This window comes from Nansenia antarctica (genome assembly GCF_963989245.1).
Source record: "Nansenia antarctica genome assembly, chromosome: 19".
In the NCBI taxonomy this organism is placed as follows: Eukaryota; Metazoa; Chordata; class Actinopteri; order Argentiniformes; family Microstomatidae; genus Nansenia; species Nansenia antarctica.
This window is the reverse complement of record NC_137692.1, coordinates 18705785-18728636: the sequence shown is the minus strand read 5'-3', so window position 1 is coordinate 18728636 and position 22852 is coordinate 18705785. Positions and strand designations below refer to the sequence as shown.

The window sequence follows — 22852 nt, the reverse complement described above, 5'->3', positions numbered from 1 at the left end:
CACACACACACACACACACACACACACACACACACACTCACACACACACACCCCACACACACACACACACACACACACACACACACACACACACACTCACACACACTGATGGAGATGATACACCTTTGAGATGACAGTGAGATGTGAGATGTGACCTTACTCGAGTCGGTATATCTCCCTACCATAGGTGTCTTTGTAGCTGGGCAGCGTGATGTCCTGAAGGGTGTCGCTCCAGCCATCCTCCTCCGCCTGGGTCTTGGAGACAGAACCGGGGGGACCTCCTCCACCGGGGGGACCACCTCCACCTCCACCGGTTTGACTGTTGTTCCCTGTCTCACTCCGTGCCCTCTGATGCAGGTCTTCATAGTTATCCGAGTTGGAGTCCCCCGAGGTGCTGTAGAAGGGGTTATCTGAGCTGTCATCCCCCGACTCCCCGAACACATCATCGGAGATCTGTAGGCTCTCGTACCGGGAGCGGGCCGCCTCCAGGAGGGACAGTGCCGGTGCCTTCCGCCCACCACACTCCGACTCCGCCATCGCTCTCGGTTGATGCTCTCTCTCTATCTCTCTGCTTGCTCACTGCACGATATTCGTCATGCAACTATGTCTATGCATGGGGGATATCCAGTACAACACCTTCTTAATAATTCCCACGTCCACTCCCACACGATTAGAATGTAAAAAGAAGCAGGTCTGCAGATTTGGGATGTGCAAACTTCTGATCGAGAGATCCCTTCTAACGGGGGGAGGTGGGGTGCTGTCCAAAGGCAAGGGGTGCTGAAATGTCCCCGCGCCGCGCTGCGCACAGATCACCTAAAAATGATCAATATTTATTATCATATCCCCTTCTGCGCATCCGGGTTGGGCGGGTTTAGCTGGCGGGTCCTAATTCCACCCGTCTGTGTAACTGTAGATATTAATGTGTTAACAGTGTGGCCTCTCTCTGAATCACCTGACACTGTCGCTTCCCCTGTTTCATCCAATAGGGTTCATGTTGGACCAAAACGTCAAACTCACTGTGTTCATGCAGATTTTATTATAATGGCATGATCTGGATTAGATTTTGCATTAGAAACTGCATTGATATAACATTAATTAACAGGCAAATCGTCTGACAATGTCTTCTATCTTCAGTAGAATAAAATAATAAACATTCATCAAAATGTATCGTCTGATCATTGAACTGATCGACTGTACGATCGACACTAATTACTTAATTGTGTTTTTACTCTTAATTTCGAGTATGATTTTTTTTCAAGAAATATAGCAAATCAGGAGTTATGATTGATGAGACTATTCAGGCAGCACTCCCATCATATCAGAAGTGCAGTTTCCCTGCCACCCCCTAGGAGGTGTAGTAGCGAGATTCTTTCGCTTTTCTTCTTTTCTTGTTCGTTGGTGTCACAATCTGCCATGTTTGCGGAAGTATTCCTCTGTGTGTGTTTCTCCCCTGTCATTATTATAAATATCGATGTACTCTTTTCTGTAGATTATACAGTTTAATATTTAGATTAAATTAGATTAGATTAGATTACTAGAGAAAGATGAATCTGCCCAAGGGCCCCGATTCACTGTGTTTCGACAAGGACGTGTTTATGAAGGTAAGGATGTAGTTTTTTTTACATAATCTGATCCATTAGGTGTTTATTAATGCCTGTGTGGTGTTATTTTTAAAATGTTGACATTTTTTAGTTAGTAATTCATAAAATACAAAGGTTCCATCTCACAGAACATAATGGAATGTAAAAACTTTGACTGTCATATCTAAGCCAACCAGTCATAGATGAAGAACTATGATCATAATGATGTGAACCATTTCTTAATTGTTGACAGTTGAATGAAATGAAAACTTACAACCATGCCTCTTCCTAAACTATTAGCTCTTATTAAACCTAATAATGGCCTGGTTTGTTTACTATATCAAGCCAACATCGAGTGTTCAGGGTGATCGTGTGATCTGTGATCTGTCATAACTCTGATGACGTCGATGACTGACATCGTGACGTCAGAATTATAAGGTTCTAGGATCTCCATTTTTGTCAACATTTAGTTTTTTTACATAATCTGATCCATTAGGTGTTTATTAATGCCTGTGTGGTGTTATTTTTAAAATGTTGACATTTTTGAGTTAGTAATTCATAAAATACAAAGGTTCCATCTCACAAAACATAATGGAATGTAAAAACTTTGACGCTCAATATCTCTGAACTGCCCTAAACGGAGATAGAACCTTATCATTCTAAACGGAGATAGAACCTTATCATTCTAAACGGAGATAGAACCTCATCATTCTAAACGGAGATAGAACCTTATCATTCTAAACGGAGATAGAACCTTATCATTCTAAACGGAGATAGAACCTTATCATTCTAAGCTCACGACATGTCTTCTTCTGTGGTGGTGTTCCAGGATGACTTCGACGTGGACCACTTCGTCGCAGAGTGCAGGAAACATGTCCAGCTGGAGGAGATGCGCGAGGATCTGGAGCTGTACTACAAGCTGCTCAAGACTGCCATGGTGGAGCTCATCAACAAAGACTATGCGGACTTCGTCAACCTCTCGACCAACTTGGTCAGTTTGTGCCACGATATTCCACACGCTCAGCACTGCAGTCTACACACACACACACACACACACACACACACACACACACACACACACACACACACACATACACACTCACACACACATATATACACACACACACACACACACACGCACACGCACACACACACACACACACACACACACACACACACACACACACACACACACACACACACACACACACACACACACACACACATAGCCAGCATGCCTACTATATTGATTGAGAGAATAACATGATGTGTAATCCTTAGGTTGGGATGGACAAAGCTCTGAACCAGCTTTCAGTTCCCCTGGGTCAGTTACGTGAGGAGGTCCTGGTATGCACTTAGTTTGCCTCAATTTTTTTCCCATATAACAATATTATAAATGTTTTAATTCTATTATATGCATTTGGCTTGCAGTGTGCTAAGTTTTTGCTTGGTCTGTCTGTATATGTTTCTCTGTGTGTGACCTGTGTTGTCTTCTTCTCTTGTTTCAGAGTCTGAGGTCGTCGGTCAGTGAGGTGATCCAGGCCATAGACAACCAGCTGGCTAAACAAGACGACCTGCAGAAGAAGAAGGTGTGTTTACCTTTACTGTCATCGCTACAGTCCTCACTGCTTTTACTGTTTTAAACTCCCATGGTTGTTATACTTGTTATCTTCTTATGTTTTGTCTCAATAATTTTGCCATTTAGCAGACGCTTTTAATCCAAAGCGATTTACAATTAAGAATTACAGGGACATTCCCCCTGGAGTAACTGAGGGCTAAGTGCCTTACTCAAGGGCACACTAGTAGTGGTGTGGTTTCAGGCGGGATTTGAACTCACAACCTTCCGATCACAAGTCCAACTCACTATCCACTACCACTCACTGTCATTTAATTGTTTGTATTGATATTCCTGTAAAGTGCATTGTGCTGCATCCATGTATGTAATGTAATGTGTTCTATAAATAAATGTTGATTTTATTGTACAGGTAAATGGCTAGCAGGAGGTGTTCCTGTGTTGATATCTATAGATACCAAAGTGGTACATTATGGAAGTGTCTCAACCAACTATTTCAGAGAAGGATCTTATGGTTCATATCTTGTGTTCTGTCTTAAGACGTGTTTGATGAGGCTGATCCAAGTAGTCCGGTCAGTGGAGAAGATTGAGAAGATCCTCCATTCCCAGAACTCCAAAGACTCCACCTCCCTAGAGATCAGCAGGTCAGTTATTGTTACAGGACCGTCACTGTCAACCACTGGCGGACTCAGTGGGGGGGGCAGGGGGGGCGACCGCCTGGTGCCCCCACAGTTGAAAAACGTCTCGCTTAAGTGCCCTTTTGAGTGGCAAAAATGCCCTTTTGAGTGGCGAAAATGAGAGGACGTGCCCTATTGGTGCCCCTCCAATGGTCTAAACTTGACCATGTGCCCCCACCGTTGAAAAACGTCGCACTAAAGTGCCCTTTTGAGTGGCAAAATTAGAGGATGTGCCCTATTGGCTGCCCTTCCAATGGTCTAAACTTGACCATGTGCACTGATGGGGTCCCATGTTGTGCAGTAGGTGCCCTTTTTTTCTTTTCGCCCCCCCTGCCCTTCAAACAGCCTGAGTCCTTCACTGCTGTCAACTGACCACAATGGAAATGAGTTCAAAACGTATCTTTTTGTCCACTTGTGTGGCATGGCCTACTTACCCACCACCGTTCAACAGTATGATGCAACAATGGTCTTTACTTTATGTATTAATTACTAAACCCCCCCCCGATTTTGCCCCAAATTTTACAAATGTTTGCACATGCAAACTAGGGCCCTGCAAATATATATGAACATGTATAGATTAGATTAGATGGTCTCTGCTTGTTACGGTAATTAACTGGTTGATATGTTGTGCTATGTAGCCCTCTCCTGGCAGGTCAGATTCTGGAGAGGATCGCCACAGAGTTCAACCAGCTGCAGTTCCACGCTGTTCAGAGCAAAGGCATGCCCCTTCTGGACAAAGTCAGGCCTGTAAGTCACATCAGAAGTGTGTGTGTGTGTGTGTGTGTGTGTGTGTGTGTGTGTGTGTGTGTGTGTGTGTGTATGTGTGTGTGTGTGTGTGTGTGTGTGTGTGTGTGTTTGTTTGTGTGTGTGTTATTAAAATAACATAACATTAACATAACTGGAAGGCCTACTGTGTGTGTGTGTGTGTGTGCGTGTGTGTGTACTTGCGTGTGTGTGTTTGTTTGTGTGTGTGTTGTTAGCATAACTGGAAGGCCTACTGTGTGTGTGTGTGTGTGTGTGTGTGTGTGTGTGTGTCTGTCTTAGCGTATGTGTATGTTTAGGTGTTTTAGTGCATTGTTACATAATGTGTGTGTGTGTGTGGGGGGTAGCGTATCGCTGGCATCACATCCATGCTGCAGCAGTCTCTGGAGGGTCTCCTGATCCAGGGCCTCCAGACCTCCAACGTGGACATCGTACGCCACTGCCTGCGTACTTACGCCACCATAGACAAGACCCGCGACGCTGAGGCCTTGGTTGGACAGGTCCTGGTCAAGCCCTACATGGACCAGGTCAGGAACCCGCTGTTGATCTATATCTACTGTATAGATAAATCTATCTCTAATACAACACATAGCTGGTGGGACAGCCACATATGATCATGATGGTCTACTCTATTTACGTTGTGTCATTGCTCTCTACAGCTCATCGTTGAGCAGTTCTATTCTGTTTTATCCTATTCTGTTCTATTCTATTCTGTTCTGTTCTGTTCCATTCAAATAACTACTACTACAGGGTATCCGCGGTGTCTTGAAAAGTATTAAAAGTTGATAAATACATTTTGGGAAAATCAAGACCCTTGAAGTATTAAAAAGTCTTATCAGGATTTTATGAGGTCTTGAATTTTGTAGGTATTTTTCTGAATTAGACTCTGTCCAAAGAGTTTGAGTCCTAAAAACTTTTAGTAAAAGTTCGTGAATTTATTAGTTTTTATTAAAAAACAAAGATGAAAACGGAAATTCTGTTGTATGATAGTGGTCTAGTCTATTGCAAACTAAAACTGTTAAGTTAAAGGTGTCACTGATGTAAACGGTTACAGCTCGAAGTGGCGGTGAGGTCTGGAAAAATAATGACAAGGTCTTTAAAAAGTCTTAGAAAGGTATTGAAATTAACCTCAAGATTCCTGTATATACCCTGTACTAAATGCAGGTCATAGTGGAGCAGTTAGTCAAGTCCAGCCCCAACGGTCTTCAGGTGATGTACACCAAGCTGCTGGAGTTCGTACCTCATCACTGTCGACTGCTCAGAGAGGTGACCGGGGTGGCCATCTGCAGGTACGCAGTCTAGTTGGGACAGGAGGTCACTGTCATGAAGGCCTCTTCCTTTGCTAACGTACAGTATTTGCCAATACAGTATCTATTTTGGAGAATGACTTCGAGTAGTTTCCTGAAATCACACTTCGACTCTGTTGAAGATGCTTTTCAGTCTATGCGTAGGTTTGATTTAGGGGAGGCTAGTGGAGGTGAAAATCGGAGGACAGGCTCATTGTAATGCATGGAATGGAATGAGGAAATGTATGAAGCATGAACAATTCCATGCATTTAATGAGCCTGTCCTCCCGATTTCTACCTCCACCGGCCTCCACTGGTTTAATTGGTGGTCACAGAAACTATCCTATGCTGTCCAGTCTGTTAACACATGTTCTTAATTCTCCTACAAACACCCATACATGTAGATAGCATGTTTTATATGGTTCTCATGTTTGCTGTCTCTCTCTCTATACGTTTTCTCTCCAGTGACAAAGCAGACGTCGTACCAGGCTATGACTTCCTGGTGAACTCAGTCTGGCCTGAGATGATCAAAGCAGTCGAGGAGAGAATCCCCTCCCTCTTCAACCCTGGCAACCCTGATACTTTCTACGAGGTACATTAACAAACATGCTCATTGAGAAATGATAGAGTTGCTGAACCCTCTGTGTGTGTGTGTGTGCGTGCGTGCGTGCGTGCGTGTAAGTGACAATAGTACAGGATATAAGTGACAAATAAGACAGGATACAATTAGCGGTACAAATAGTAAATAAAATACATAGTACAAGTAGAATGTCATGAGTATTGCACTCGGTGGCAGTGGGTGTGACAGGGAGTATTGAGTAAATTGACTGTGAGCTTACAGTGGGTTTAGGTACTCTGTGTGCTTAGGGATGATAGTCATTTGTCTGCAGTAGGCTTGTTCATGAGCCTGATCACCTGGGGGAAGTAGCTGTTGGATAGCCTCTGAGTTTTGGCCCTGAGGCTCTGGAAGAAGCGTTGTCTTTTGAACGGCCTCGGTTCAAACAGGCTGGGTGGGGTGGCTGGGATCTCTGATGATCCTCCCGGCTTTGCTGACACACCGTTTGTCGTGTATATATATCCTGGATGGAGGGAAGCTCACATCCACCGATGTGGATGCGCTCGGCTGTCCGCACCACCCTCTGTAGCACTCTGCGGTTGAGGGCAGTGTAGTTGTCGTGCGTGCGTGTGTGTGCGTGTGCGTGTGTGTGTGTGTGTGTGTTGTGTGTGTGTCTTAAGAGGGGAGGGGCTTGGGGTTGATTTAATTTAATTATTTCTCATAGTATCAAAATGACATATTTATCTCACTGCCTGTGTATGTTGCGTGTTGCAGCGCTACACCACCAGTATGGACTTTGTGAGGAGGTATGAGAGACAGTGTGGCTCCCAGGCCAGCGTCAAGAGACTGCGCGCTCACGCGTCGTACCTGACCTTCCACAACAAGTGGAACCTACCGGTCTACTTCCAGCTAAGGTGAGGAGCACTGTGTGTGTGTGGTGTGTGTGTGTGTGTGGGGGGGGGTGTGTGTGTGTGTGTGTGTGTGTGTGTGTGTGGTGTGTGTGTGTGGTGTGTGTGTGTGAGGTGTCTGTGGTGTTTTTGGGTGTGTGTGTGTGTGTGTGTGGTGTGTGTGTGTGTGTGTGTGTGTGTGTGTGTGTGTGTGTGTGTGTGTGTGTGTGTGTGTGTGTGTGTGTGAGGTGTCTGTGTGGTGTGTGTGGTGTGTGCGTGTGTGTGGTGTGTGTGTGGTGTGTGTGTGTGTGAGGTGTCTGTGGTGTGTTTGGGTGTGTGGTGTGTGTGTGTGTGTGTGTGTGTGTGTGTGTGTGTGTGTGTATGTGTGTGTGTGTGTGTGTGTGTGTGTGTGTGTGTGTGTGTGTGTGTGATACAAAGAGGACACTGAAGGCCATGAATCATAATATGTTGACATAGTCGATAGATTTGTTACACTCTGTCCAAGTAATGTAATAACATTATTACATTCCATGACCCTGTCTAATGCCAGGCCTGTGCTTTGTCAGAAAGTATTGATCTCTCTCTCTCTCTCTCTCTCTCTCTGTGTGTGAAGGTTGAACACTCTCTTTGTCAACCAGCCACCCCCCACCCACACACACACACACACACACACACACACACACACACACACACACACACACACACACACACACACACACACACACAGACATTTCACAATAGAAAGCCTGTCACACAGCTAAACTCTGTACCCATACTTCCATCACAGTGGGATGTCCTGTAATGGCTATTGTTTGTTTTACTGTTAATATAGTTGTTTTTAGGACATTCAGACGACAATTATCGTCTTGTTTTTGCAATGTCATCTGTCACCCGTGTGATGGGACAGAATGCTAGTTTCTCCCTGTCACTGTCAAGCCTGGGGCACCTACGACACATAAGCTGATCTGTCTGTCTGCCTGTCTGCCTGTCTGTCTGTCTGTCTGTCCCAGGTACAAAGAGATCGCCGGGAGTCTAGAGAACGCCATCGGCGACGGCCTCGAGGCAGCACCAGGTCTGTTCTGCTCTACTCGCTCAACGTAGGATGGATGAATAGATCAGGAATGTTTCTGCTCAATTCCCAGTCAACCAGTTGAGGCTGGTGGAGGTAAAAGATCGGGAGGACGGGCTCATTTAATGCACGGAATGGAACAATGACGTCCATCCTCCAATGTCTGCCTCCCAGCAGCCTCTCTTGCAGTTAAACCCCTAGTACCTACCCCCTAGTACCTACCTCCTAGGAACTCCTGTAGATCGGCGGATAGATAGAAGTGGATTAGATAGAAGCATAAAAGAAACATCATTGTAATAGCACTATCTTGCTCTCTGATAGTCTGCTTGGAAATGTCAACATGTGAAAGGCGAAGTGATTCAGCAGTTGGGAGACTATCATCAGTTGTTCTTGTGTTGATAACTGACCCCCCCCACCCCCTCCTCCCCCCCCAGCGGGCAGTGACTACCATCTGCGGGTTTCCCAAGTGCTGTGGATCTGCGTGGTCAGGTGTTGGGGGGACAAGGTCTACCTGCCCCCCCTGGCACACCGCCTGTGGAAGCTGACCCTGCAGCTGTACTCACGCTACTCCAGGTTTCTCACCGAGGTGAATAACCACACACACACACACACACACACACACACACACACACACACACACACACACACACACACACACACACACACACACACACACACACAACACTACTCCAGGTTTCTCACCGAGGTGAATAACCAGTGATGCCTCCATTAATACAACTGTAACCTTTAACCTCACTCTTTCAGGATGACTCAGACTATGTTATTCATCTAATGTACACTTTAACCTCACTATCTCAGGATGATTCAGTCCAAATTCTTAATCTAATGTACAACTTTAACCTCACTATATCACCAATACCACCTTTTTTTACTGAATTTGAGTACTGGCCGATACCTAGTACCGATCAAATATAAGCCTTGAAATACTACTGCTATCGCTCAAAACACTCGCCTTGCACATTTTGAGACAAGCAGCTGTACTGATGTGTCTGAAGTGTGAAGTAATTCCAGACCGCAGACATGGTTGTTGTAGTTGTCAACACACTCCTGTTAGTCGATGACACATTATGTTTGGCAAGTTTTTATATAAAAAAAATACAGTTTGTGTCATGTCATTGGATTGGTAAATAGCATTCTTTGTCTCCAATTCCCAATCCTTTTGGGACAATATCAACCTGTTCCCAATGCTCAGTATCGGATCGGTGCATCCCTAGTTTATTTTGTGTAGTATGAATGTTTACAATGCTGCATGATGACTAGCTGATACTGTGAAAGGTAACGTTGGTTATTTTATGTCCCCATGATTGGCATTCCTCTTTCCACTCTGATAGGTGCTGACTAAAACCCTTTCCACCGAGGTCAGTAAGGACCCGATCAGGCCTCTCCCTAGCTCCGCCTCCTCTACGTCTAGTCGAACGTCACAGGAGGGCAGCGAGAATGGAAACCCAGCCACCCTCTCCACGAAACAGCTAGTCTTCATCGCTTCCGACGTCGACAAACTACAGGAACAGGTACCGATGCAGATCAGGCTGGGTTAGTTAGCCCACTGAGCTAAAGCCTAGACAAACTACAAGACCAGGTTCTAATATATTTAGTACAGTATTTACCGTCAAACTAACTGAACTGAAATGACAGAGTTCTATTTCTATTTCTATGTACTTTAGGTAGGAAATGTGGAACTTTACATACATCTATATAGAACTTGTACTATATATAACCTTAGCTTAAAAGGTACATCACCAATGACATCATAGGGGATAACTTTGAACCCTTTCCCATATCTCTTTGACTACGGAAAAATCTGTCTTCACATACAGTATGTAGACACTGGTAGGGGGCTAGATATAATGGACGTGACGTTACAAAATGGGTGAAGTGTTCCTTTAAGTGTATCATACTAGTCTTCTTTATAAACAGGTTTTCCTGTCTGTGTGTCTGTCTGTCTGTGTGTCCGTCTGCCCCTCAGATCCCAGTCCTCTCGGAGATGATCAGGCAGAGACTCGACGTCATTGGCTACAAGAACTTTAGCATCGTGGAAGGTACGGTACCATTCCTGAAATGCACATTGGATTAGTTCGTTGATAGCATGATACCACGATAGCTCTGCCATCAGTTATGCTACTACTTTGTCTGATTCCATCCCATGCATTACATGAGCCTGTCCTCCGATGTCCACCTCCTCCCTGTTGTATAATCGCTCGATTTGTGTCCCCTGCCTCCTCTTCTCTACCCAGAAGCCCTAGCGGACTCAAAGGCATCTCTCTCCGGTTGCATCCCGACTCTAAACAGCAGGATGACGCAACACCTGACCGACAGGTGCTTCCGCTTCCTGAAGAGCTCCTCCGAGGTGCCACGCCTCTATCGCAGGACCAATAAGGTAGCTAGACACACACACACACACACACACACACACATACACTTACACACACACAGGGCTGAATCAATGTTCCCCCTCCTCGCTGTCCTACTATGTGTACCCTCTATAAGCTACAGTATAAGGTGTTGTACAGGTCCATTTTGATGCTGTTAGTTGTAGTTTCAGCATATTTCCAGTGCCACTCTCTCTCCTTCCTGAATCAACGTCCCACTTCCCTCCCTTTAAAGGAAGTGCCGTCGCGGGCGTCGGCGTACATGGACAACGCCCTGCGTCCGCTGCACCAGCTGCTGTCCGACTCCAGGGACCTGGTGAAGCCGTCCATCGCTCAGGACTGGCTACGGGTCACCCTGTCTGACTGTACTGCCAGGTAGGGGACATGATGCACTTACTACACTGCCTGATGTCTGATAAGAGAATCCCTGAGAATCAATTATGCGACAGATAGTTTCAGCCCCGCTCTGCACCACGGGCTCAGTGGAAAACACTCAACCGCCTCAGAACAAGAGCAGGGCGACCCAGGGCTGCTCTGGTTAGACGGGGCTACCGGCCCAACCACCTGTGAACGTGGAGGAGCAGACCAGACTATACTCAGGGTATCCGCGGTGTCTTGAAAAGTATTAAAAGTTGATAAATAAATGTTGGGAAAATCAAGACCCTTAATAAGTATTAAAAAGTCTCAGCATGATTTTATGAGGTCTTGAATTATGTAGGCATTTTTCTGAGAAAAAGAGGCTCTGTCCAAAGAGTTTGGGTCCTAAAAACTTTTAGTAAAAGTTCGTGAATTTATTAGTTTTATTAAAAAAACAAAGATGAACCGGAAATTCTGTTGTATGATAGTGGTCTAGTCTATTGCAAACTAAAACTGTTAAGTTAAAGGTGTCACTGATGTCAACGGGTTACAGCTCGAAGTGGCGGTGAGGTCTGGAAAAATATTCACAAGGTCTTTAAAAAGTCTTAGAAAGGCGTTGAAATTAACCTCAAGATTCCTATATACTATACTACACTGCCTTGTCTGCCTTTTACTACCCAACCCTTGCAGCTCAAAAGTCCTCGCAGTGTTCAACAACAACGCAAAGGACTGTGTAAAGAAATAGGGAAACTGTCATATAACCACCACGCTTCAGAGAAACGAAAAGAAAGAAGAGGCCCGCTCTGATTCAATGATATTTTAGGAACTTGCATGCCTCCCGCACACTGTCCACGGTCACATGGTCACTGGCCAGATTGGATTGTTCTCCTTCAAGCAGACAAGTCTTGAGTTTGTTTCCTGGTCTTCTGTCGGGGCAGGTACTTTGACACCATCTCTGACGTGCTGAGTTCAGTGAAGAAGATGGAGGAGAGTCTGAAGCGGCTGAAGCAGGCGAGGAAGACCGTGAGCACCACCACCACGGGAGCCAACGGAGGAGGAGGGCCCACGGACGACGGCAAGATCCGCCTGCAGCTGGCCCTGGACGTGGAGTACCTGGGAGAACAGGTAGAGGCACGCACACGCACACACACACACGCACACACACACACACACACACAACACTACACCTGGGTGGTAGAGACATGTGGAGTACCTGAGAGAACAGGTAGAATACACACCTGGATTCATGTCAAATAGACTAGTATGGTTAGCTGGCCGGGAAACATCTGGGTCAAAATGATACTTTGTAAGACATTTGTAAAGAATTTCCTCTATTCTTTTCTATTCCTATCTTCATTTGAGTACTTTGGGGTGCGCTTGATTTATATTTTGCCTGGCAACTACAGCGTCTCCTAACACCATATTGTTATTACAGCTAGTATAATTAAGCAATATCACACAAGAGGGAGTGTGTTATACTGAATATAGCGATTTATTAGTTAACAGTAATAAGCGACAACAGATTATGATTTGTTTGTTTATTTAATCATAAAAATAGACAAAAAATTGTTCCACAACTGAACTTCAAATGGACTGTTGCCTAGTAACCTGAACAAAAACATGTAGTCTAATTAACGGTCATTTAGTAGAACATCTGTGTGGCGGAGTGATACATATACAGTAGTTAAAGGTCTCATGGAATGCCTCTTGTCCAATCAAATTACTTGGTCGGAACTAACTGTTGTATAAACAATGACACACTGGATCTCTCTGTGTGTCTCAGATAGAGAAGATGGGTCTGCAGTCTGGGGACATTGCCATGTTCTCACCACTCCTGGAGCTGGTCCAGGGAGCCAGAGATGTGGGCCCAGCTGAACAGGCTGCTGCACCTTGATAACCATGGATGTGTGAGCCGCAGGGGTTCGAACATATGTCTCCTTTACCCAGTGGACTGTAACCCTGGGCTGGGCTGGGCTGGATTTACCTGTACTTGATGTTGGAGAGGATGAAGCACAATGAGGGTCAAAGAAATCACTAAATGTGAAATGTTCTTCAATCAAATCTGCATTGCGGTATTCACGCAGTAGTTCCTCTTCCTTATAAGAAATCACTTGATTCTGGGTACTGTTCAAAACTTGTTAAAAACAACTATTATGATTAGGTATGCTAGACAGAGGTTAATGTAAACAAAGACATTTTCGGGAACTTTTCTGTGACGGGTTTGATTGAATTACAGCTTGAGTCTTATTTATGTATAGAGCTGATTGTATGGGAGGATTTATGAAATGGAGAGGATTTCAAGAGGTAGTCCACTATGAAGTTGTTATTGATAACAATAATGACTCATTCTGCTGTCTCCTTGTTCATAGAAGATTATTATGTTGACATGCAGTATTGTGGCCAAGGGGAGGTCTGTCTGTCTGTCTGTGAATTTACTGTAAAGCGACTGTCAAAAACAAGTCACAACCCCATCCTCTTGGTCTGTACTTCATCGGTGAAGGATGCATTGTATTGTATGTTGATAATAGAGTTGGTGAAGGTTGTTGAAAATATTGTACATTTCAAATAAATAAAGCAGATCAAAGGCGTACTAACCTTGATAATAAACACTTTGGATACAAAGGTGACTGAGTCTGTGCCAGCTGTCTAGGTTAAAGGTCCAGTTTGTAACATTCACATTTTCTAAAAAGCTTGAGTCTTATTAGTGGCTGTGTTTAATTGGTAGCGATCAGGGAATGAGATTTCCTTTTCAATAAATATTTAATTGACGAATAAAAAGGGCTATCTAAAACGGAGTGTCCTGCCCGGCACTCGGTTTGCATATAAACATGTTGTTACTGCTAGGGGTGTTCTAGGGGAGTGGATGTGGATGAGTGTTTCTCATCTTTGCTTTTTAATTGTGCGTACATGCAGAAACACAACAGCTAATATCCGACACTGCCCAAGTCCTTTTCGGATTTATATAATTATATTGGAGGATGAACTGAATTTCACCACATTGGCCAGCAGAGGTGCCAGATTTCCAACAAACTCAATTCATTTCAATTCAACTTTATTCGCCATGTGCAGTGCACTAGGAACATGATTTGGTATTCTACCATACTAAACAAGCTACAGTACATACAACAACACGACGACAACACGACAATACTCAAGACAAAATATACAGTACCAATATGAGTGGATATTATGAATAAATACTGTACAACTAAGTGCAAGAACATGTAAAGTGCAAAGTACAATGATCAGCAATTATTGAGAAGGGCTATTGTGGCTTTGGGGAAAAAACTGTTCAAGTGTCTTGATGTTTTTGTCCTGGTGGCCCTGTAGCGCTGTCCAGAAGGGAGTAATGTAAACAAGCTGTGAGCTGGATGTGATGTGAGGGGTCAGCCACAATCTTGCGTGCTCTCTTCAGTGATCTGGAACTTAGGCCATGCTCCTTTAATGTGAGTACAGCGTATATGCTGGTTATGCTTTGGATACCAAATTCTGTGTCTGTATGTGTTAATGTGAATGTGCATGCTGCGTCTCTGTTGCTGACCTATACCTTACTTTGTACTCCATTCACATTGACACACCCGATAACCCGACTCACACTTTTCACACTTCACTTTTAAGGAGGGGAGAGGGAGGCAGGCTGGTACGATTTGAAATGCAAATGTTTATTCAAATATTCTACATTATGTCAAGCTTGTGTCTCAGAATAGTTCTGGGGCGCCTCCAGTGTGTCAGCAGGGGATTGAACTCAGATCACTGACAGAATCCTGCTGCAGTTCGCTCCCTCCTGACCATCAAAGAGATGTAGATTATTTGTCTTTGTGGGAGTGTGTGTGTGTGTGTGTGTGTGTGTGTGTGTTTGTGTGTGTATATGTTGGTTGAAGTTCAGTTCAAATGAGTTCACAGTTCAAATGTGAGTTGAGCTAGCATGAAACAGGAGCTCTCATAGTTCAGTGTCCTACAGTTCATGTGCAAGACAGGACCTTGTTATGTACAGTCTGAGGGCTAATAGTTAAACACAATGTTTCAGTCTTATGTACACTATGGACAAAAGTATGTGTAAGTAATTATCGTCTGGGGCTGTTTTTATGGTTTGGGCTAGGCCCCTTAGTTCCATTGAAGGGAAATGTTAATGCTACAGCATACAATGCGATTCTAGAGAATTGTATCCAACTCTGTGGTAGCAGTTTGGGGAAGGCCCTTTCCAGTTTCAGCATGACAATGCCCCCATACACAAAGTGAGGTCCATAATGACATGGTTTGGTCTGGGAGAACTTGACTGGCCTGCACACAGAGCTCTGAGCTCAACCCCATCGAAGACCTTTGGGATGAATTGGAGCGCAGACTGCGAGCCAGTCCTTCTCGCCCAACATCAGTGCCCGACCTCATTAATGCTCTTGTGGCTGAATGGGAGCAAATCCCCACAACCATGTTCTAAAATCTAGTAGAAAGTCTTCCCAGAAGAGTGGAAACTGTTATAACAGCAACGGTGGGACCAACTCCATATTGTCCATATAGTGTAAGTCACTACCTTGTCATTTACATTCTAAATATTTGCAGAGACCAAGGAAGCTTTTCACAATATTGAGAAAAAAATGTTTTATTCAAGCAATCACAAATCATAACAAAACAAAAATAAACTCTTAACACAATAGAAATATACAAATTCAATAATCCTTTGGATATAGCCAAAACCTAGCTATATTATAGCATACAGTACACTACTGTAATACTACCACATACAGAACAAACAAATATGTGCTTTATGAATGCATTTTTACTCTGATACAATGTGCTACAATTTCTACCAGTGATACAATATGTAATATGTACACATTACACTCTAACTCCAGGTATGAATTCTCACAGCAGAGCATTGGGTAGGTGATAAACCACTCTAGAGGGTTGGGTTGATAATAGAACACTCTAGAAGCTTTGGGTTCTAGAGTGTTGGGTTGGTGATTTTGCCCAGCATGAGGATGGCATTGGAGTTCCCCTCTATGATGGAGAAGAAGAACGGCCTGTTGACGGTGAGTTTGAGGGGAATGCCTTCATCCTGTGTCTTATCCTGAGACTCAGCTCCCTCTTCAGACATCTCAAACGCCACCTTGTTGATCACCTGGAGGAGATAACAACTCGTGACGTTAGAATTATAAGGTTCTATCTCCATTTTTGGTCAAAATTTAGTTTTTTACATAATCTGATCCATTAGGTGTTTATTAATGCCTGTGTGGTGTTATTTTTAAAATGTTGAAAAGTTTTAGTTAGAAATTAATAAAATACAAACGTTCCATCTCACAAAACATAATGGAATGTAAAAACTTTGACGCTCATTATCTCTGAACTGCCCTAAACGGAGATAGAACCTTAGAATTCTAAGCTCACGAACTGCCTATTGAGATCTATTGCTGAGCGCCCCGAAACATTCTAGATCTTATCGAAATAAATCAGTATAGAACTCATCAGAACAGAATAGAATACGGTGTCCATCTAAAGAGGTAAATTTTGCAACATTAAAGAGCAGTGGAACAGTCGAGACCTCACCTTATTAATGGAGAAGGGCTTCTTGTTGCTGAGTCTCTCAAACTCAGCTTCTGAGCCCAGCAGGGGTTTCTCTATGTCAGGGGACATGTCTGTCAGCAGGGCTCGGAAGTCAGTCACGGCATTCATGGAGAACTTTGGCAACGACAGCTCCAGGCGCCTGTTAGGAAAACACACCAGCACGCAGAGAGACCAGACCAAACCTGGGTTAGATACATATGTCTTACACAGTACAGTGCTTTTAGATACGTACATGTTTGCCTGGAGCAAAGGAAACCAATGAACCACAGAAGAAAAGAAGTGCAGACTTCAATAGTGTAGTATTGTATTTGACCCATGTCTGACTGACAGGCAGACTGATAACACAGTATATTCACCCCTCACCTCTCACATAAACTGGCCTAATCCTGCTCCAGTTAGATAGCTCTATATGGATTGACCAGTTTTCTCCAGAGCAGTGGTTACATTGGTTCTAGTGTAAACTCTGATTATGTTTAAAATTCAGATAGATTATTGGTCATAAGCCCAATGCACACGGCGTGCGATTTTGTCGCACGACAACATTCGATTCTCAACTCACACCACCGAAGTGAGTGGGTGTGAATGGAGAATCGAATGTTGCCGTGCGACAAAATCGCATCGCACGCCGTGTGCATTGTCTCATTCGTGTGCATTGGCCTATAGGGTGAGGGTTACCTTTAAAAACATGACATTTGTCACAGCACAGATTGTAACAAATGCAATCAAAACACTGGTAATCAACTAATGCATTAGGACTCTGTTGTGTTCATATTGATGACAGCTGACACAAATGTTGACACATTTTGAATAATTCATATTCTGGAAACATTTCGATATTAGATATTCTAGGACTCACCCTTCCTTGAGGTGCTGGTACCAGCTAGAGATGACGTCTGTGCGTAGTAGGCCTTCCAGAGTGTGGAGGCTGGAGCCTTCGTTAGGCAGGACCAGCAGCATGTAAGCCTGTTTACTGAGGGCCAGTTTGACCACAGTGCAGCGTCTGCCCTTGTCGTTCAGGTACCGGTACACACCTGTGTGGGTCATCAGCGGCACGGTGACGGTGGTCGTAGCGTCCACCTGGAACTCCTGCATAGAGGTCTTCTCTGGCTGGAAGGCTGTCCTCCAGTTGCCTGAAAGAAAAGGAAAACAGAAAAGAAAATGGAAAATGGCATTATGTCTATGATAAATAGCGGACCAACATATTTTACTTTGTTAAGAAGCAGTAAGTCTCTCTAGGGAACCAATACTGTGTCTGTAGGTTAAAGGGTGTTTGATAATCCAGAAAAGAATAAGAATAAGAATAAGAATAAGAATTGTATAAAGCAGTTGCCGTATTTTGACACCACGATATGTGTGTCTATACAGAGCACCGATATATAAATTGTGCCTTATTCTTATGGATCACATAAAGTAGGTGTGTGAATCAGTGGAGGCTGGTAGAGATGGAGGACAAGATTGGAATGGGTGGAATGGAACGAGGAATGGCATCAAACAATGGAACAATAGGAATAACAGAAGGAATATTAAAAGGAATAGTAGCTGCAGAGTGCTGTCGTGAGCTTAGAATGATAAGGTTCTATCTCCGTCTAGGGTAGTTCAGCGATATTGAGCTTCAAAGTTTTTACATTCCATTATGTTTTGTGAGATGGAACCTTTGTATTTCATTAACTACTAACTCAAAAATGTCAACATTTTTAAAAATAACACCACACAGGCATTAATAAACACACCTAATGGATCAGATTATGTAAAGAACTCAATTTTGACCAAAAATGCTGTGTGAGACTTCACCTTTGAAGTGGACAGAGCTGACGAACAGCATATCTGTCTCCGGGCTGAGATCCTTAAACATGCTCTTGACCTTCCCCTCCGAGGTCTTCTGGAGGAACGTGTTGACCTGCTCCTCCGCCTCCCGTGGCTGGGAGAAGTCCACCGCTCTGATGAACGAGGCGTCGGAGAAGTCCTGGGTGCCTCGGATGAAGTCCTCTGATAGGTTGGCACCGCGCCGGGCGAAGGCCCACACCCGGGTGTCGATCTCGTCCTTCTGTCCGTCCACCAGGGAGTTGATGCTCTGGAGGGTCTGCAGGACCTTGTGTCCGTCCACTAGAGACACACAGTCCTCCCGGTCTGTGTCTTTGCTCAGGCCCAGTAATCTCTACATAGAATAGAATAGAACTTTAGTTACAGTCCCTCTGTTAGCCACGTACATACACATACACACGTACACACATGTACACACACGTACGCGTATATGTACACGTACACGTACACGTACACACGTACACACACACACACACACGCACACACACACACACACACACACACACACACACACACACAGAATCCCAGAAACCATTAACATACATTTTTTTTGGCATTTAACAGACACCTATATCCAAAGCGACTTACAAAAAATACATAAGTTACCCATCCATCAGACCATCAGTCATCGCAAGAAAAGGTAATCTAGTCATAATTCTAGAAGAAGGAACATTTTAGATTCCCCCCCCCCCCCAAAAAAATGTAAATAAACCAGAGATCATAGGGGGCGGGACTAGAAAGGCCAGCTGTGGAAATTCAATCGGGCTCCAGGGTTGCCAGATGGGGCGGGTTACCGCCGAATGGGCTACTTTTGATCACACTGGGCTGGATTAATAAATAGCATTTAGGCGGTATCAGAATGTCAGTGCCTGAAAGTTACAAAATGCGTGAAGTAAAAACACACCCTAGTAGCTACATGCAATGTGCAGGTTTTTTTATTAGTTTTTTTTACAAACATCATTGGCAACAGACATACAGTTTAGGGGCAGGAGATGGGCCCCTGTCCAATAGTAATTAGCGGTTTGTGTGTGTGTGTGTGTGTGTGTGTGTGTGTGTGTGTGTGTGTGTGTGTGTGTGTGTGTGCGTGTGTGTACCAACAGCTGGAGCAGGCCATATCACAACTGGGCTACAGATGTCAACTTTTAGTTGTCATATTTGGCAGCCTGGGCCATGTCCATAAGTCTGTTGTTAGAGGCCATCATATGGCTGGTCTTCCTAAGAGAAGGGCCAAACAGTTAGCAAAGTATTGCTCAGTATCTGCTGTTATTGGTAGCCGCTCAATATGGAGAAGGCGGTGCTTCCTGTACCCATTAGCTGGATACTGTCTGTCTTATAGTATTGATACTGGATCTGTCAACCCACTGGTATCATCTGGTGTGAATAACATCCTGTGTGTGGCAGAACTGGTTGTTGGCTCAGCATTACTGTAACAGATTGTTTCCATGATATCAAAATGCACTGTTAGTATTTATGTCCTTTAGAATTGTACATGTATGTGGACATAAATAAAGCATTTAAAATGTGTGTGTGTAGGAGTGCCTACCTGGTAAGGGATAGCTGTCTTCTTCGACGCCCCCAGGTAGAAGGTCACCAGCGACCCGTAGGTGTTGACGGGTGAGAGGAGGGTGTTCCCGTCCCTCTGCTTGCTGCTGAGGGTCTGGTACATCCTGAGACCCAGGGAGTTGAGCAGCTCCGCCAGCACCTCTGTCCTCAGGGTGATGTTCTGTCTCAGCCCGTCTGCAGCCCCCTGGTCCCGGGTGTCCGGCGCCAAGCTGTCGTTGTCTATGGGCACCAGGGGGACCGTCTCCAGGGGCTTGGTGACCTGCGCAGGTTCGAGGGTCTCACAGCTGACATTGTCAGAAGCGAAGAGGTAGAAGGGGTGCACGTAGACCCGGTTCCCCTGGCCCAGAGAGACCAGGGAGAGCAGCAGCAGGAGGAAGGGGGTGAGTTGGCGCTGCATTTTTTTTATCCTCTTCGATTCTGAAATCTCCTCTGAAATCTCCTCCTTATTTCTGTAGAGAGAGAGAGAGAGAGAGTGTAATGTTAGGTTGATTCAGTAGAGCGTCTGTAACTTTTCCCAGGCCCCCCAAAGTCTTTTGTTATCGATGTTCTCCGTCTCCCGGTCACGATTGGCTGTTCAGGAACATTCTCTTGTCACGATTGGCTGTGGTGGAGGACATTGAGTAGACGGTCTGTCATTGATTGATTCATCTGTCTTTGTCTCTCTCTGAGTCTCTGCTCTCTCTCTTGGACTGTGAATAGGAGCCTGGCTTTGTGTGAGCAAGGACCACACAAAGTGAACTGACCACAAGGAAAAGCAACTGCACCACTGAGCAAGCAACAAGTCTAAACCATAAATTCTATACATCCATACAGCTCTCACTTCTACCAAGCTGATGGGAAACATACCCGCTTTCTGTATGAGCTGTTAAATAAACACAGCAGGTGAGCTGTACTTTATCCTTTGTGTTGGACGTCTACCAAGAGACAAGAGAGACCCTGGAAGTCCAGAGCAAACACAAACACAGATGGCTCTCTCTAGTTACACAGCCTTGGTTATGATAAGGCTATGAGAAAGTATATCCCTGATTTCCCGAGGATTTTGTTTTGATCTTTCCTTAGCAGTTGTGACTGTCCCCGAGTTACATTTTTCAAATCATAGAACAACATTGTATCCAAACAAATATTGAGTAAAATCTGAAGTAAAGCTATTATTCTCTATAGATCTCCATACAATGTTGATATTGATGTCAATGAGGCAAATCCCCCTACCTTATCTCCTCAATCTCAACCTGGTTGTAGGGCTAATAGACTCAAATACTCTTTGTGTAGTGCAGTGAAAGTGAATCCAGAGAGCTTTCACTTACCTTGTGGTGAGTTGCTGATGCTAACTCTAACTGAGCTTCACAGTGGACTTGCTCTCTGTTTTAAGAATCCAGCAGCACGCACACACACACACACACACACACACACACACACACACACACACACAGACACACACACACACACACACCCTCAGTTACTGATTAACCCCCTGAGCATTGAGCTACTGGGGTTCCGGTGATAATTTGGTCAGAGGTGGCTTTTGTACTTGTGTGCTGCTGATAAATAGATGGGTCAGACACTTGTGTCCTTGTGCCTGTTGTGTTTACTCAAAACATGATGCAAGAACAGCTGCCGGGGCCATGGGGCGATGAGATACAGAGAGAGAAGAGAGGGATGACAGGGTTTACACTTACACAAGAGGAAACTGTTGGAACTGGGCAATGTTATTCTCTCTCGGGGGACTGCGTCACGCCGTCCCAGTGTGTATCTTCTCACGTACACTGTGTTTATGTTCACTTACTGGATGTGTGGGTGTTTATAAATTATTACAACAGTTATTGGTTCATTCTCCAACATTGTCATAACACTCTTATGGATGATGGAACTGTTTGGATTGAACTGAGCATCTTGACATCATCATCAAGTATGAGAACACATTGTTGTTCTCCAAACAGGACAGAACAAACTGTAATACAGTACACTAATATTTCAACTACCACATGTTAGAAAAGAGTAGAAACCCCAATTAATCTATGGTACTCTTATACTAAACACAATACTGCCATCAAATGAACTAAAGAGGGAACTTCACTTGGTTTAAAAAGAATACTTCTCCCGGAGATTTTTCCCAATTCTGACTATTTATAGGCCTACCACAGATAAAATGGTATGTTTTTCCTTTCAAAACATTTATCAAGTTCAACCAGATATCATAAGATAAATTGTGTTATTTAATTTAAACTAAATAGCCATCAATGTATGTAATGTAATTGTTATAACATTCTTGACTAAACTGGCTCATGTTCATGGGTAAGAGGAGTGGTCATGACGAGGAGCAGAGTTACAGTTTTTCTCTATCAAACGTTTTCTGAAAGCATGGCTCATTTTCTCTTAACTCTTGACACAGATCCAAAAATCACACACAAAACCCTAAACTCCACAAATCTCTTGCAAAAGCAAACACTGCATTCAAAATAATGTTATGTCTTCTCAAATGTAAATGTTGTCGTCAATGACACACACACACCATCAAATGAATAGACACTTCTAAGAACCAATTGAACACTGATGTGCTCAATTGAAAACACTATGATCAGCGGAAACAGTACTATGATAAGATTATCAGTAGGACTTTTGCATTTTCATTGTTACACTACATACGTACGGTAGCCTGTTATAAACTGGTTATAAAATGTTTTCATACTCAAATATAAAACACACAAATACAGGGATATAATGTATTTTGTTATTATTATGAAATACATCTCAGCAATGACAGTTGGATTTGTA

The 22852-nt window shown here is 44.0% G+C and overlaps 3 protein-coding genes across 3 annotated transcripts in view; 1 reads left to right on the top strand and 2 right to left on the bottom strand.

Annotated features, from left to right (window-relative positions):
- Positions 1–537, bottom strand: part of pgbd5 (piggyBac transposable element derived 5) — a gene marked incomplete at both ends in the record, with an annotated part of 27988 nt that extends 27451 nt beyond the window's left edge. Inside the window, one exon of the mRNA XM_080549278.1 lies at positions 183–537. Coding sequence (XP_080405404.1) covers positions 183–537 — 355 coding nt within the window. The remainder of the gene's footprint in view (positions 1–182) is intronic.
- A 984-nt stretch (positions 538–1521) lies between these two features.
- Positions 1522–13671, top strand: cog2 (component of oligomeric golgi complex 2). The gene is made up of 18 exons (XM_080548873.1): positions 1522–1601; positions 2410–2571; positions 2862–2927; positions 3089–3169; positions 3694–3797; positions 4469–4577; positions 4940–5119; positions 5757–5881; positions 6344–6470; positions 7209–7348; positions 8332–8393; positions 8825–8976; positions 9743–9922; positions 10378–10450; positions 10646–10788; positions 11016–11155; positions 12076–12262; positions 12921–13671. Exons 1-18 carry the CDS (start codon positions 1545–1547, stop codon positions 13029–13031), a joined length of 2199 nt encoding a protein of 732 aa, XP_080404999.1. The 5' UTR covers positions 1522–1544; the 3' UTR covers positions 13032–13671.
- A 2047-nt stretch (positions 13672–15718) lies between these two features.
- On the bottom strand, positions 15719–21517 carry agt (angiotensinogen). The gene is made up of 6 exons (XM_080549243.1): positions 21385–21517; positions 20061–20529; positions 18488–18851; positions 17553–17826; positions 16679–16835; positions 15719–16253 (listed from the first exon to the last, which is right to left on the bottom strand). The coding sequence occupies exons 2-6, from the start codon at positions 20475–20477 to the stop codon at positions 16077–16079; spliced, it is 1389 nt and encodes a 462-aa protein (XP_080405369.1). The 5' UTR covers positions 20478–20529; positions 21385–21517; the 3' UTR covers positions 15719–16076.
- Between the last annotated feature and the right edge of the window lie 1335 nt (positions 21518–22852).

Coding starts and splice junctions, on each gene's coding strand:
- cog2 (XM_080548873.1), top strand. CDS start 1,545: ATGAATCTGCCCAAGGGCCCCGATTCACTGTGTTTCGACAAGGACGTG. Junction 5,120..5,756: donor TCAAGCCCTACATGGACCAG/GTCAGGAACCCG, acceptor TACTAAATGCAG/GTCATAGTGGAGCAGTTAGT. Junction 10,451..10,645: donor GAACTTTAGCATCGTGGAAG/GTACGGTACCAT, acceptor TTCTCTACCCAG/AAGCCCTAGCGGACTCAAAG.
- agt (XM_080549243.1), bottom strand. CDS start 20,477: ATGCAGCGCCAACTCACCCCCTTCCTCCTGCTGCTGCTCTCCCTGGTC. Junction 18,852..20,060: donor AGACAGCTATCCCTTACCAG/GTAGGCACTCCT, acceptor TATTCTATGTAG/AGATTACTGGGCCTGAGCAA. Junction 16,836..17,552: donor TACCAGCACCTCAAGGAAGG/GTGAGTCCTAGA, acceptor TTTTCCTAACAG/GCGCCTGGAGCTGTCGTTGC.